General features: G+C 41.1%; 1 protein-coding gene and 1 non-coding gene across 2 annotated transcripts in view; both read left to right on the forward strand.

The window, feature by feature from the left end:
• The window catches only part of CFAP70 (cilia and flagella associated protein 70), a 111897-nt gene that overhangs the window by 23792 nt on the left and 74853 nt on the right, over nt 1–13252 (forward strand). The window contains exons 7-8 of the mRNA XM_075534333.1: nt 6845–7027; nt 12979–13073. Coding sequence (XP_075390448.1) covers nt 6845–7027; nt 12979–13073 — 278 coding nt within the window. The remainder of the gene's footprint in view (nt 1–6844; nt 7028–12978; nt 13074–13252) is intronic.
• Nucleotides 10150–10316, forward strand: LOC142430146 (U1 spliceosomal RNA). Its single transcript, XR_012780611.1, has one exon. It is a non-coding gene; the product is annotated as a U1 spliceosomal RNA (small nuclear RNA).

The raw sequence follows: 13252 nt of genomic DNA on the forward strand, positions 1-13252 counted from the left end.
ACATTCTTCCACTAGAAGATTCGCCTTATGATTCTATATATCTATTCATTCCTCAAGGACTTTCCAAAATTGACCTGCTCCACTTTGATTGAAGTTTAACATTATTTTTCATTAACTTTATATATTCTTGGAGCCATAACTTCTGCAAAGACCAGTTTCTTATTTCATTTATAATTCTCATTAATAGCACGTATTAAAGTAAATAATTTATATGACTAATTCAACTGTATGAAAACTGTATTTCCAAGTATTTTATGTTAAAACACTTATATTAAAATACTTTTACTAAATACTTAGGTACATGCATTATTTCCTTAGAATAAACTACTAGAAGTAGAATTACTGTCAAAATGTACTTAGTGTTTAGTTATTTGTAATGATTTTTAGGAATACCTTTTGTCACAGTGTTTTTAGAAACGTTGGATCAATTTATGCTTTATTAATAGTGATGTTTCCTTCTCCTGTACTACATTGCCAAAGCTTTTAAAACTCATGGTCCATATACTGAGTAAACAAGAGGGATTTATTTTGTGCTTAATTATTAGTTTAGGTTGAACTTTTCCTTTTTTTATTTGTATTTTTCACATTTGGCATAAGTATCCTTTGATTTTCTTTATAGCTGATTTATAAGAAATTTTTCAATATTAAGACATGTCATCCACCTTTTCTCTACTGTAATTTACTTTCTATGTTAATCTTAATTTGTATATATAAAAATTTTAGGCAGTAGAATTCTGGTTTTTGCTCTACAGTTTCTATGTTTAGAAAGTCTTCAATTTCCACTTAGTCTTTTATGATGTCACTTTTAGACATTTAAATCAAAGTCCAAAAGCTAGCCTACCATGAACACATATGAGGGGGCTTCAAAAAATTCATGGAAAATTGGAATGAAAAGATAATGACTTATATGCACTTATATTTACATAGTTTATCTTCAGACTGTCTTTCCAAATTTCTTCTTTTTATACTACTTGTCTTCAAGTCTAATTTTAGTATTTCCCAAAAATATTGGAAGATTTTCTACATTTGCACACTTAGTAATTGACTAGAAGATCCTTCTTCCTTAACCTCACCAGGATGAAATCGTTTGAAAAACATTTTAATTTAAAGTATCTCTAGTTTGTTTTTTCATAAATTTAGTTGTGATTTAAGTGGAAGTTTACAGAACACATAATCAGTTTTCTATACTCAACAATTTTTTATTAATAAATCTTTTTATTGGGGATCATACAACTCTTATCACAAGCCACACATACATCAATTGAGCAAAGCCCCCTTATACATTCGTTGCATTCGTCATTCTCAAAGTTCGCCTTCCACTTGGATTCCTGGAATCAATTCATTTTCCTTTTTTTCCCTCCCCCTCCCTCCCCAACCCCCCCTTCCCCCCTGGTCCCTTAATAGTTTATAAATAATTATCTTACACTGCCCGGCGTCTCCCCTCACCCACCTTCCCACTGCCCATCTCCCAGAGAGGAGGTTACACATAGATCTCCAAGATCGGTTCTCCCTTTCTATACCCCCTTCCCACCTGGTCTACACTCAACAATTTATACACATTTTGTGTGAACTCATCCACTGCAGTTCCCTTATGTACTGTGTTAGTCTGGGTACTTTAGAGAAACAAATACACAGAAACTAAGAGAGAGTTTTATATAAAGGTTAAGTGCGCATCAAGAAAACATCCCAACCCAGTGCTGCCCAAGCCCACAAGTCCAACATTAACCCATATGTCCAACACCAATCCACAAAGTCCTCCTCTATCTCACAAAACAGATGCAATGATGCTGATTGCAGGAGGAAAGCAGAGTCAGTGAATGTGTAAACATCTCAGCGCTGGCAGGGGTCTCCACACGGGTGCTCCAGCACCCAGGGCTGCATTGGGGTAGGTTCATGTGGCTTCTCCTTGGGGATGTCTTGCAGGAAGTGAGCCTTGCCACCTGAAGCAGGGAACTGCTAAGGCAGCTGCACCCTGGTCAGACCATCACGAAGCAAGAGATCCGAGAACTAGAAAGGCAAGGCTCATGGAGGCATTTATCCTCTGCCCTTTAATTAACCCCACTTTTCTTTTATCAGCCAGGTTGGCACAATAAACTAACTCACTCATGTATCATCATGTATCTCATTTCCTCCAGTATCTCCTGTCCCCCTTTGTCCTCCTTTCCTACCTTTCTGGCCTTAGACAATTTGTTATGTAGCACGAGGCTGGGTTCAGTTCCAGACTTGAAGGGGATGACCCAGGACCATAGTGGTGAAGGTCCCTAGTCTTCCTCTCCTTGATGATTTTAAAGCCTGGTATATTTTATGATTGGTCCCGTTTATCTAGGACTGTCTGACATGATCCCCTTCAGAGCAGTTGATGCTCAGGGGTACCTCGGCAGCATCGAGTTCTTCTAGTCTGAGAGTTGTGAAGACTGATGTTGGCATAATCCATGAACCTACTGAGCTCATTGTTTTGAGATGTCTTTAATTTTCATCATTCTCCTTTCCTCTGGAGACGGGAAAATAACAATATTTGCACATTAGATGGCTGCTCATGAGTAGCCCAGTTTCCTAGTTGCTACCCACCAACGTAAGATATAGAGCATTGTCTTTGTGGACTATGTTATGCTAATTGACCCTGGTGCTCCCTGAGATTATGGTTCTGAGTTCCTAGACCAATGGTTCTCAACCTTCCTCATGCCGCAACCCTTTAACACAGTTCCCCATGTGGTGGTGACGCCCCAACCATAACATTATTTTCCGTGCTACCTCATCACTGTAATTTTGCTATTGTTATGAATCAGGTGACGCCTTTGAAAGGTCATTTGACCCCTCCAAAGGGGTCACGACTCACAGGTTGAGAACTGCTGCCCTAGACTGAGCAATTCATTCCCTCAAAGTATTTGGTTATATAAAAAGATGTTTTCATAACTTTGCCTCTGTGTGGGCCACATCAGTCATGGATATGTTTGTAGCAGAGTTAAATACCTATATAGAAGTTACCTCTGTCAAGGGTATGTATATTCATGGGCATTCTCCCACTCTCCTTTCCACACTTGTTCAAATTGGGTGTCTCTCCAGTCGATCTGAGCATCAACTTATTGGTCAGCCTATTACAGGCTTGTATATAAAACATTATTTGCCTCTAACTCTCTCTTGAAAACTTCCCAGTGTCTTCCCCAGCCTCCATCATTTTCCCTAACTTCCTTCCTCTTCACCAGTTAGCTACCCTGTTGCCTATGACCTTCTCTCTTTCATTTTCCCTGCCACCACTTGGAGGGAAATTATTAAAGACTATCTTTTCTAGTGTGAAGTATGAAAACTCTTTCTAGGCGTTTTAAAAAACATTTTATTAGGGGCTCATACAACTCTTATCACAATCCATACATCTACATACATCAATTGTATAAAGCACATCCGTACATTCTTTGCCCTAATCACTCTCAAAGCATTTGCTCTCCACTTAAGCCCTTTGTATCAAGTCCTTTTTTCCCCCTCCCTCCCTGTTCCCCACTCCCTCATGAGCCCTTGATAATCCACAGATTGTTATTTTATCATATCTTGCCCTATCCGGAGTCTCTCTTCCCCCCTTCTCTGCCGTCCATCTCCCAGGGAGGAGGTCACATGTGGATCCTTGTAATCAGTTCCCCCTTTCCAACCCACTCACCTTCCTCTCTCCCAGCATCGCCCCTCACACCCCTGGGCCTGAAGGTATCGTCCACCCTGGATGCCCTGTGCCTCCAGCTCCCATATGCACCAGTGTACAACCTCTACCCTATCCAGTCCTGCAAGGTAGAATTCGGATCATGGTAGTTGGGGGGAGGAAGCATCCAGGATCTGGGGGAAAGCTGTGTTCTTCATCGGTACTACATCGCACCCTGACTGAGCCATCTCCTCTCCTAAACCCCTCTATGAGGGGATCTCCAGTGGCCGACAAATGGGCCTTGGGTCTCCACTCTGCACTTCCCCCTTCATTCACTATGGTATATATATATATATATATTTTTCTTTTTGCATGATGCCTTATACCTGGTCCTTTTGGCACCTCGTGGTCACACAGGTTGTTGTGCTTTTTCCATGTGGGCTTTATTGCTTCTGAGCTAGATGGCCGCTTGTTTATCTTCAAGCCTTTAAGTTCCCAGACACTATCTCTTTTGATAGCCAGGCATCATCAGCTTTCTTCACCACCTTTACTTGTTCACCGCTTTGGCTTCAGCAGTTGTGTCGGGAGGGTGAGCATCGTAGAGTGCCAATTTAATACAAGAAAGCATTCATGCATTGAGGGAGTGCTTGAGTAGAGGCCCAAGGTCTTTCCGCCACCTTAATACTAAACCTATAAATATAGACACATAGATCTATTTCCCCATCCTCATATATATATTTGCATGAACATGTCTTTGTCTAGACCTCCATAAATGCCCCTTGACTCCTAGCTCTTTCCTCCATCTCCCTTGACTTTCCTCCTGCCCCACTACCATGCTCCGTCCCCATCTGGGCTACAGCTATACCTCTTCTCTACGCAACCTTACCCTTGATCATTCCCCACCAGGCCTGCCACTTCCCCCTCACTACCATTTTGGGTCCCATGTTGTTCCCTTGTCCCTGTGTTTGTTAACACCACTTCCTTACCCCCCCCCCCACTTTCCCCTTCCCCAAGTCCCCCCGGAACTGTCGGTCCCGTTGTTTTTCCTCCAGATAGTTCATCTAGCCTGTCCTATTCAGACAGACCTGTGGAGTCACTAACATGCACGAAAACAAGACAGAGGAAAAAAAAGCAACAGTTTACAACCAGACAAAAAAACAACAAAAACAAACCACTGACAACAAAACAAAACACATCACGAAAGAAAAAACTTGTAGTTAGTTCAAGGATCATCCATTGGCCTTTCTAGGCTTTTAATAACAGTTTTCTCACACAATATTTGTCCTTGACTAGTGTCACTCAGCATCATGACCTGCAGGCTGAGCTCAGATGAAATCTCACTAGCCTTTAGGGCGCGCTCAATTAGAGTCCTCCTTTTGGGATCTCGGGTGATGTACACCCCAAATCACTGTTCTTAGTGCCTTTACGCTGCTTTTATTGAATAAATACTCTTCCTATTTTTGCAACCTTTCAGTTAATTTCTAGAGATCTGGAAAAGTAGATCTTGACTACATTCTCATTGATTTTATGAGGGGGTAGGTTTTCAGAGATCTTTACTCTGGCAATCCAGAAGTACCTCTCCTTCACAAAATCTTTGAAAGTTAACCCCAAGAACTAGAGTTATTAAGTTTTAGGCTATGCGGATTTTAATTTTATTAAAAACTACAAAATCATTTTCCATAGTCATATACCAATTTATACTTCCAAGCAGCATTTAAGAATATTGTTGGTAGGGAAGATAGTGAACCAGCAGGCATGTTACCCCGACCCTCTCTAACGAAGACATGAGACCAAATGAAACAGGTATGGATGATGGTGCTAAACTGTAGGCTTCAGAGGAGAGGGCAGAGAATTGAAGTGAATCCTGACTAGGAGAGGAGACACACAGAATGGGTGACTGCCAGCACAGCTGTTCTGAACTTCTACAAGCAGAATTCTATAAAGACAGTGGCCGGACAGCACAGGCACCCCCTCTGGTAGCTGGACGCAAGACATCAACACTGCTTATACAGCCTAGCCACACCTGTACTTCCTGCAACCCCACCCACTAGGTGAGTGCTGTACCTGTTGCTGTGTCACCTGATCAATGATAGCAGTCATCATCAGACAAATCCATCCACAACTCTGCCACACAAGCAATGAACCAGAAACTGTACACACACTCACAGTCTTTAGCACACCCACCAGGACTCAGGGTGGGTGCCTATGTACATAATCATCAATTAAGTGTAAATACAACATCACCATAATGTCTCTGAGATGACAGAACAATAACTCTAGTGAGGTATGCCCATCTTAGAATAAGCAACCATTCTAGACCAAAAGGGTTGCATTTCCCCAAGAACAAATTCAGGGAGGCTAGGAAAGAAGGGGGAGTGGAAACTGGAAACTCATGGAGAAAGAGGGACAAGTGATGCTACTTTGTGGGGATTGTAATCAATGGAGTGAAACAAATGAATATGAATTATTAAATGGAGCTGATAGGTTCTGTAAACCTTCACCCAAGTCACAAAGTTAAGAAGACATGCCATTTCCTTTCACATTCGTACCAGTACTTGACATTAGCCTTGAATTTTCCCATCTAATGGTTTAACATGGTATTTTACTGTTGTAATGTTCACTTTATAGATTATTAGTGATCTGCATATGTATATAGGCTCTTTTAAATGTTAGATTTAAACTTTTTTCTTTTTCTTTAAATTGACTATGTATTTTTAACCATTTCCATTACAAATATGTTTGAAAAACTATAAGATATAAAGGTACCTATTAGCCTTTTGTCAGATTTAAATTTGCTCTGAAAGATAATTTTTAAAAGGTAAGTCATGAATATCATATAAACAAAATGACAAAGTATTTAATATTTTATTTAAGTATTTAATGAAAAATTCAGTAAAATGTAAAAACTAGCTCAACAGAGAAGCTGAGGCAATATTAGGAATTGCTAATATTTTAAAACTGTTCGGTAGCCTCAGAGAAATGATCAGTTACATTTGACGGACAAGTATATTTGCATATTTACAGACAAGAATGATTTGTATTAGCATAGTTCTAAAATTAGAGTGTTAGCTCAGAGGCAGTGGAAGACACAGGCCACTTTGTAGAAATAGATGACCGTGGAAAGATGTGTTAGATGCTGGAGGACATAGTTCAGTCATCTCGTGTCCATTTCAAAACATCTGACATGTTCTTCTTGGGGTCTGGGGTTTATTTCCGTAGAAAGATTACCCAATGCTGTTCAAGAATGGGATCCTGAAGCTTGGAGGGGAACGGGAACCTGTCCCTCGGCCCAAAAAATGGCCGATTGCCAATATTCTGGCGCCAGGTGCCAATAACATTCCTGACGCTTTCATTGTGGGTGGTCCCTACGAGGAAGAAGAAGGAGAACTCAACCACCCAGAGGTAACAAACCACCCTCTGCTGACAAACTCGGGACACTGCCGATGGTCACAGTTTGTGAATCACTGTGATTTATGTTCCCATCTGTAAGCCTGATGACAGTGCCTACCAACAGCTTAAGTCTAGCAAACAGAACACTTTCATGTAAATCAGACTTCCACTTTATTTTGTTTTAAATTTATTTATTTATTTAAAATAGGTGATAATATAATCACAGTTCAAGATGTACTCATAGAATGACAGACAAGCACTATTCCATCGTGGGTTGCCTAATTCCTTCTCAGCTATTTACCCTGGTAGTCACTGGCATTGTTAGTTCTTCCGGAGACTTTCTGTGCTTATAAAAGCAAATACACACAGTCAGAGGAAGCCTCAGGGACAAAAGCATTTAAAAGCTTCCTTATAATAGCCGGGCACCATCGGCTTTCTTTACCACATTTGCTTATGCACCCATTTTGTCTTCAGTGATCATGTCAGGAAGGTGTTCATCATGGAATGCCAATTTAACAGGCCAAAATGTTCTTGCATTGAGTAAGTCCTTGAGTGGAGGTCCAATGTACATCTGCTGCCTTAATACTAAACTTATAAATATATGCATGTAGATCTATTTCCTCATCATCCTATATAAAAATATAGCATCTGGGGTCTTAAAGGCTTACAGGTAAACAAGCAGCCATCTAGCTCAAAAGCAACAAAGCCCACACGGAAAAAGCACACCAGCCTGTGTGACCACGAAGTGTCAAAGGGGCCAGGTATCAGGCATCAAAGAACAAAAAAATCATATCATTATGTGCCCATCTTCCTGATTGCTGAAGACAAATGTGTGTATAAGCAAATGTGTGAAGAAAGCTGATGGTGCCCAGCTATCAAAATATATAGTGTCTGAGGTCTTAAAGGCTTGAAGGTAAACAAGCGGCCATCTGGCTCAGAAGCAACAAAGCCCACATGGAAGAAGCACACCAGCCTGTGTGACCACAAGGTGTTGAAGGGATCAGGTATCAGGCATCAACAAGAGCTAAAAATCATATTAATGTAAATGAGGGAGAGTGCAGAGTAGAGATGCAAAGCCCATCCTAGGTAACAGGTCGCCGGGAGGACACGAGCCAGTCAGCATGTGTTGTAGCAACGATGAAACATAACTTTCTCCCCACCCCCAGCCAGTCCTGGGGCTTTGGGGCTTGGCTCAAGGGGAGTCCCTCTGGGACATAGGGGTACAGTGAATGGTATGACTCTTTGCTGGGCATGCCTACACAGTAGGGTATGCTGGCCCCCCGCCCCCAGGGTTTCCCGTATGGGCTCCAATAAATTTCTTTCCTTTTGCTTAAAAAAAAAAAAAAAGAAACATAACTTTCCTCTAATTCTTAAATGCTTCCCCCCCACTTACAAATCCGGCTAGACCAGAGGATGTACACTAGTACAGGTAAGAACTGGAAATACACGGAATCTAGGGCTGATGATCTCTTCAGGACCAGAGGGTGGAAGGAAGGTGGAGTAGAAAGGGGAACCGATTACAAGGATCTACATATAACCTCCTCCCTGGGGGACGTACAACAGAAAAGTGGATGAAGGGAGACGTCAGACAGTGCAAGATATGACAAAACAATTTATAAATTATCTAGGGTTCATGAGGGAGGGGGGAGCGGGGAGGGAGGGGAAAAATGAGCTGATGCCAGGGGCTTAAGTGGAGAGCAAATATTTTGAGAGTGATGATGGCAACAGATATACAAATGTGCTTGACACAATTGATGTGTGTATGGATTGTGATAAGAGTTGTATGAGCCCCCAATAAAATGATTTTAAAAATAGCCTAAGAGGATCCATGGAGAGCAATAAATTGCAATCTTTAGATCCATCTTAATCATTTATATAATAATTGATAAAATATTAAAGAAGATAAATTAGTCCTGTATAGCAAAATACCATATGAAGTAAAATATTTAAACATAAATGTTAATGTGTTTGAATAAGCGTCCTTCTAACGCATGCAAGGAGCGGGCTCTTCACCACATGAAAACCATACGCATTTGAAAGGGACGACACGGGATTACCAAGGCCATCAAGTTTACGTCAGTCCATTCAGGGTGGAAACATAACTTTTTCTTTTAAACATCAGATTTCCAAAGGTCATAGGTATCTTCAGGTGTCAGCAGAGTAAAAGTCAGGGATAAGATTATCTTTCTGTAGAGAATTCTGATTTATAGGAAATGTGCAGGGAAGACCCTGTTTTGTTGCTTTGTTTCAGGTATTAATTTTTAAAACAATGGCATGCAAAGTACTTAATCTCAGAGAAAGGGAGGGGACAGTGTCAGTTTTTGCTACACACACACACACACACACACACACACACACACACATTCTTTTCCCATCATTTTCACACAGCTGGTAGCCCTGTAGGCACACTTTTTTGCAACTTGCTTTTTTCCATTCTGGAAAATTTCTCATATCCTAATATAAAAAGTATTCTCCTTCTTATATTTTTTAAAATTTACATTAAAAATCATTTTATTGTGGGCTCATACAACTCTTATCACAATCTATACATCCATCCATTGTTTCAAGCACATTTATATTATTTTTTATAAGTATTTTCCTTATTTCCATTTGCTATACATTATGTCATTTTATTTAATAAGTCTCATATTGGTGGATATTTAGGTCAAAATGAAATATTTTTCCCCACATATCTTTTTTTAAAAATCACTATTGGGGGTAAAACAGCTCTTATCATAATCCATACATCCATCCATTGTGTCAAGCACATTTGTACATTTGTTGCCATCATCATTCTCAAAATATTTGCTTTCTACTTGAGCACTTGGTATCAGCTCCTCATTTTTTTCACTCCCTCTCCCCCAACTCTCCCTCATGGGCCCTTGATAACTTATAAATTATTATTTTTCCATGTCTTACACTGACCAATGTCTCCCTTCACCCACTTTTTTGTTGTCAGTCCCCCTCCTGATATCACTACTCTCATTATTGGTCCTGAGGGATTTATCTGTCCTGATTTCCTGTGTTTCCAGCTCTTATCTGTACCAGTGTACATGCTCTGGTCTAGCCAGATTTGTAAGGTAGAATTGGGGTCATGATAGTGGGGGGGAGGAAGTATTAAAAAATTAGAGGACATACTCACCTGGCAGGGGAGGTACCATGATCACGAAGGTAGTTTTCCCAGGGCTAGGCTCATCCATTGCACTTCAGATGTGCTGACCCCTGCGATTTCCCCAAATGTGGGAAACTCGTCGACTGCCTAACTTGTGGTAGTTGGGGACTGCGTTTGTGCTCTCCCCTGTTAAAAAAAAAAAAAGAACTAGAGGAAAGTTGTGTGTTCCATCGCTGCTATACTGCACCCTGACTGGCTCGTCTCTTCCTTGTGACCCTTCTGTAAGGGGATGTCCAATTGTCTACAGATGGGCTTTGGTCTCCACTCTGCACTCCCCCTCATTCACATATTCACATTGATAAGATGTTTTGTTCAGGGTCCTTGATTCCTGATACCTGATCCCATTAACACCTCATGATAACACAGGCTGGTGTGCTTCTCCCATGTTTTTCCACATATTTTTGGTACCATGTTTATCCAAAAGCATTGAAAACAAAAACTCATTGATTCTGACTCATAGTGATCCTAGGATAAAGTCAAGCTGCCCTTTAGGGTTTCTGAGTCTGTCAATCATTTAGCAGACAGCTGTATGTTTGCCTGTGGAGAGCCTGGTAGAGTCAAACTGCTGGCCTTGTGAGTCCAAATGTAATCTACTACTCTCCCAGGGCCGAGGGCACAAATCATAGTGAGAATCGTTTGTAAATGTGTGTGGACTAAAAATCATTAGTGGAAACATTAAAACAGATTGTAAAATAAGGATGGTTGAATTTTATTCACTTTGTAATTTTTCACTGCACAGAGTGGCTAGGAAAACATAAAGCAGTTCAGTGACCTCTCCCTGTGCAGTTTAGGGGCATTGACTGCACCTTGTGAGCTGTGCAACCATCCTGCCTGTCCTCTCTAAGACTTCCCTCCACTGTGCCCCCAAGTTTCCTGTCTGAACTTTCAAGTGGCTACGGTCAACTTGATCTCATGTATATAGAGCTAAAAGAGCGTAATGCTCAAGGTAGACACTCTTATTTTTTAAAATCATTTTATTAGGGGCTGGTGCAACTCTTACCACAATCTGTACATCCATCCATTGTGTCAAGCACATTTGTACATATATTGCCATCATTGTTTTCAAAGCATTTTTTTCTATTTGAGCCCTTGGTATTAGCTCCTCATTTTTTCTCCTCCCTCCTTCCCTCCCTCCCTCCCTCCCTCCCTCTCTCCCTCCCTCATTAACCCTTGATGATTTATAAAATTTTTTTCATGTCTTGCACTGTCCAATATCTCCCTTTACCCCTTGTCTGTTGTCCATCCCCCTGGGAAGGGGGTTATAGATAGGACATTGTGATGGGTTCCCCATTTCTTCCCCCACTTTCCTCTTACCTTCCTGGTATGGCTACTGTCAGTATTGGTCCCGAGGAGTTTATCTGTCCTGTATTCCCTGTTTCCAGCTCTTATCTGTACCCATGTACATGTTCTGGTCTAGTCAGATTTGTAAGGTAGAATTAGGGTCATGATAGTGGGGAGGAAGCATTAAAGAACCAGTGGAAACCTGTATGTTTCATCAGTGCTATACTGCACCCTGACTGGCTCATCTTCTACCCACAACCCTTCTGTAAGGGGATGTCCAATTGCTTACAGATTGACTTTGGGCCTCCACTCTGTACAACCCCCGCATTCACATTATGGTTTTTTTTGCTCTGGGTCTTTGATGCCTGATACCTGACCCCATCAACACCTCGTGATCACATAGGCTGGTGTGGTACCATCAGCTTTCTTCACCACATTTGTTTATGTACCCACTTTGTCTTCGGTGATTTTGTCGGGAAGGTAAGCATCTCAGAGTGCTGGAATATTAGAACAAAGTGTTCTTGTGTTGAGGGAATACTTGAGTAGTTAAACTATTGTTCGGTTTTAAGAAGACTAAAGGGAATTTTTTGGGGGGGGTTCAAGGTTTAAAGATTATGTTTGTGGCTGAATTACTTTTACATATCTGACTCTTAATAGTTCAAGTGTGTTTGGGTCGGGTCTGAACTAGGCAGCCCCCGTTTGAACTAAGCTGAAGCAGGTCCAAGCCCTGCAGGAGCTTCCCTGCACATCCCCAAGGCCAGCAGTAGCAGGTGCCAGATAAGATAACCAGTGAAACCAGATGTTACTGGCTCAAAGAAAGCAGCAAGGAGTCCACCAGCAATTCTCCTGGTTTCCACGCCCTATATGCTAATTACCCTACATTCCTCACCACCCCTTTATAGCCCTCACCCCAGCTGCTGAGCACGACTTCCGTGACCTGTTGGCCTAGGTCATGGAACCTCGTCGGGGAGCTCCCCCCACCAAATAAAACTTTTTCTGTTTCTGCTCTCCCTTGTCCTGTCATATCTGTCTTCCTCCCTGTTCCTCAGTTTCGCCTTTACAAAGTGAAAGAGAAAGAGCTAGCAATAATTAAGAAGTACCATGCAATATTTTCTTTCTCATCATTGTGGTTAATGAAAACTCAAAGCATCCTTAATTTTATTATGTTATTTAGCCTGAACATTTTGAATAAATAGTTCGCAATCTTGACTACACATTAGAATCACCTGGAAAGCTTTACAAGAATGATAATTTCTAAGCCCCAGCCCATGCGTTAAGAAATTATGTTTAATACTATATCAGATCCCAGTCACTGATAAAGGTTTTAGAAACTCCCAGATGATTTGAATAAACATTTAGAGTTGAGAATCACTGATTAAGGTTATGTGAGTGAATGTTTGGAAGTACTACTAGAAAAGTATCCTGATTAAATCCATTCAAAGAATACCCCCTATATAGAGCGGATGATACACTATCACACAGAGAGAACAGTGTCTACCTTATTTTACAGGACAAGGAATTTAGGAACCAAGCAGAGTGCATAAAGAAAAGGATTGTTTGGGACCTGGAAAGTCGCTGTTACCTTGATCCTACTGCAGTGGCCAGGTAGGAAGAGGAAGAGATTATGTCTAACCAACAGAGACCACATTGACACTGTTGTTGGGTGACTGCGGATCTATTTTCACTCATAGTGACCCCATGTGAAAGAGTCTCATCCACATGGGTTTTCTTGGCTGTAATCTTCATGGAAGCAGATCACCAGGCATTTCTTGTGTTGGGTTTGA

The sequence above is a fragment of the Tenrec ecaudatus genome, chromosome 16 (assembly GCF_050624435.1).
Source record: "Tenrec ecaudatus isolate mTenEca1 chromosome 16, mTenEca1.hap1, whole genome shotgun sequence".
In the NCBI taxonomy this organism is placed as follows: domain Eukaryota; kingdom Metazoa; phylum Chordata; class Mammalia; order Afrosoricida; family Tenrecidae; genus Tenrec; species Tenrec ecaudatus.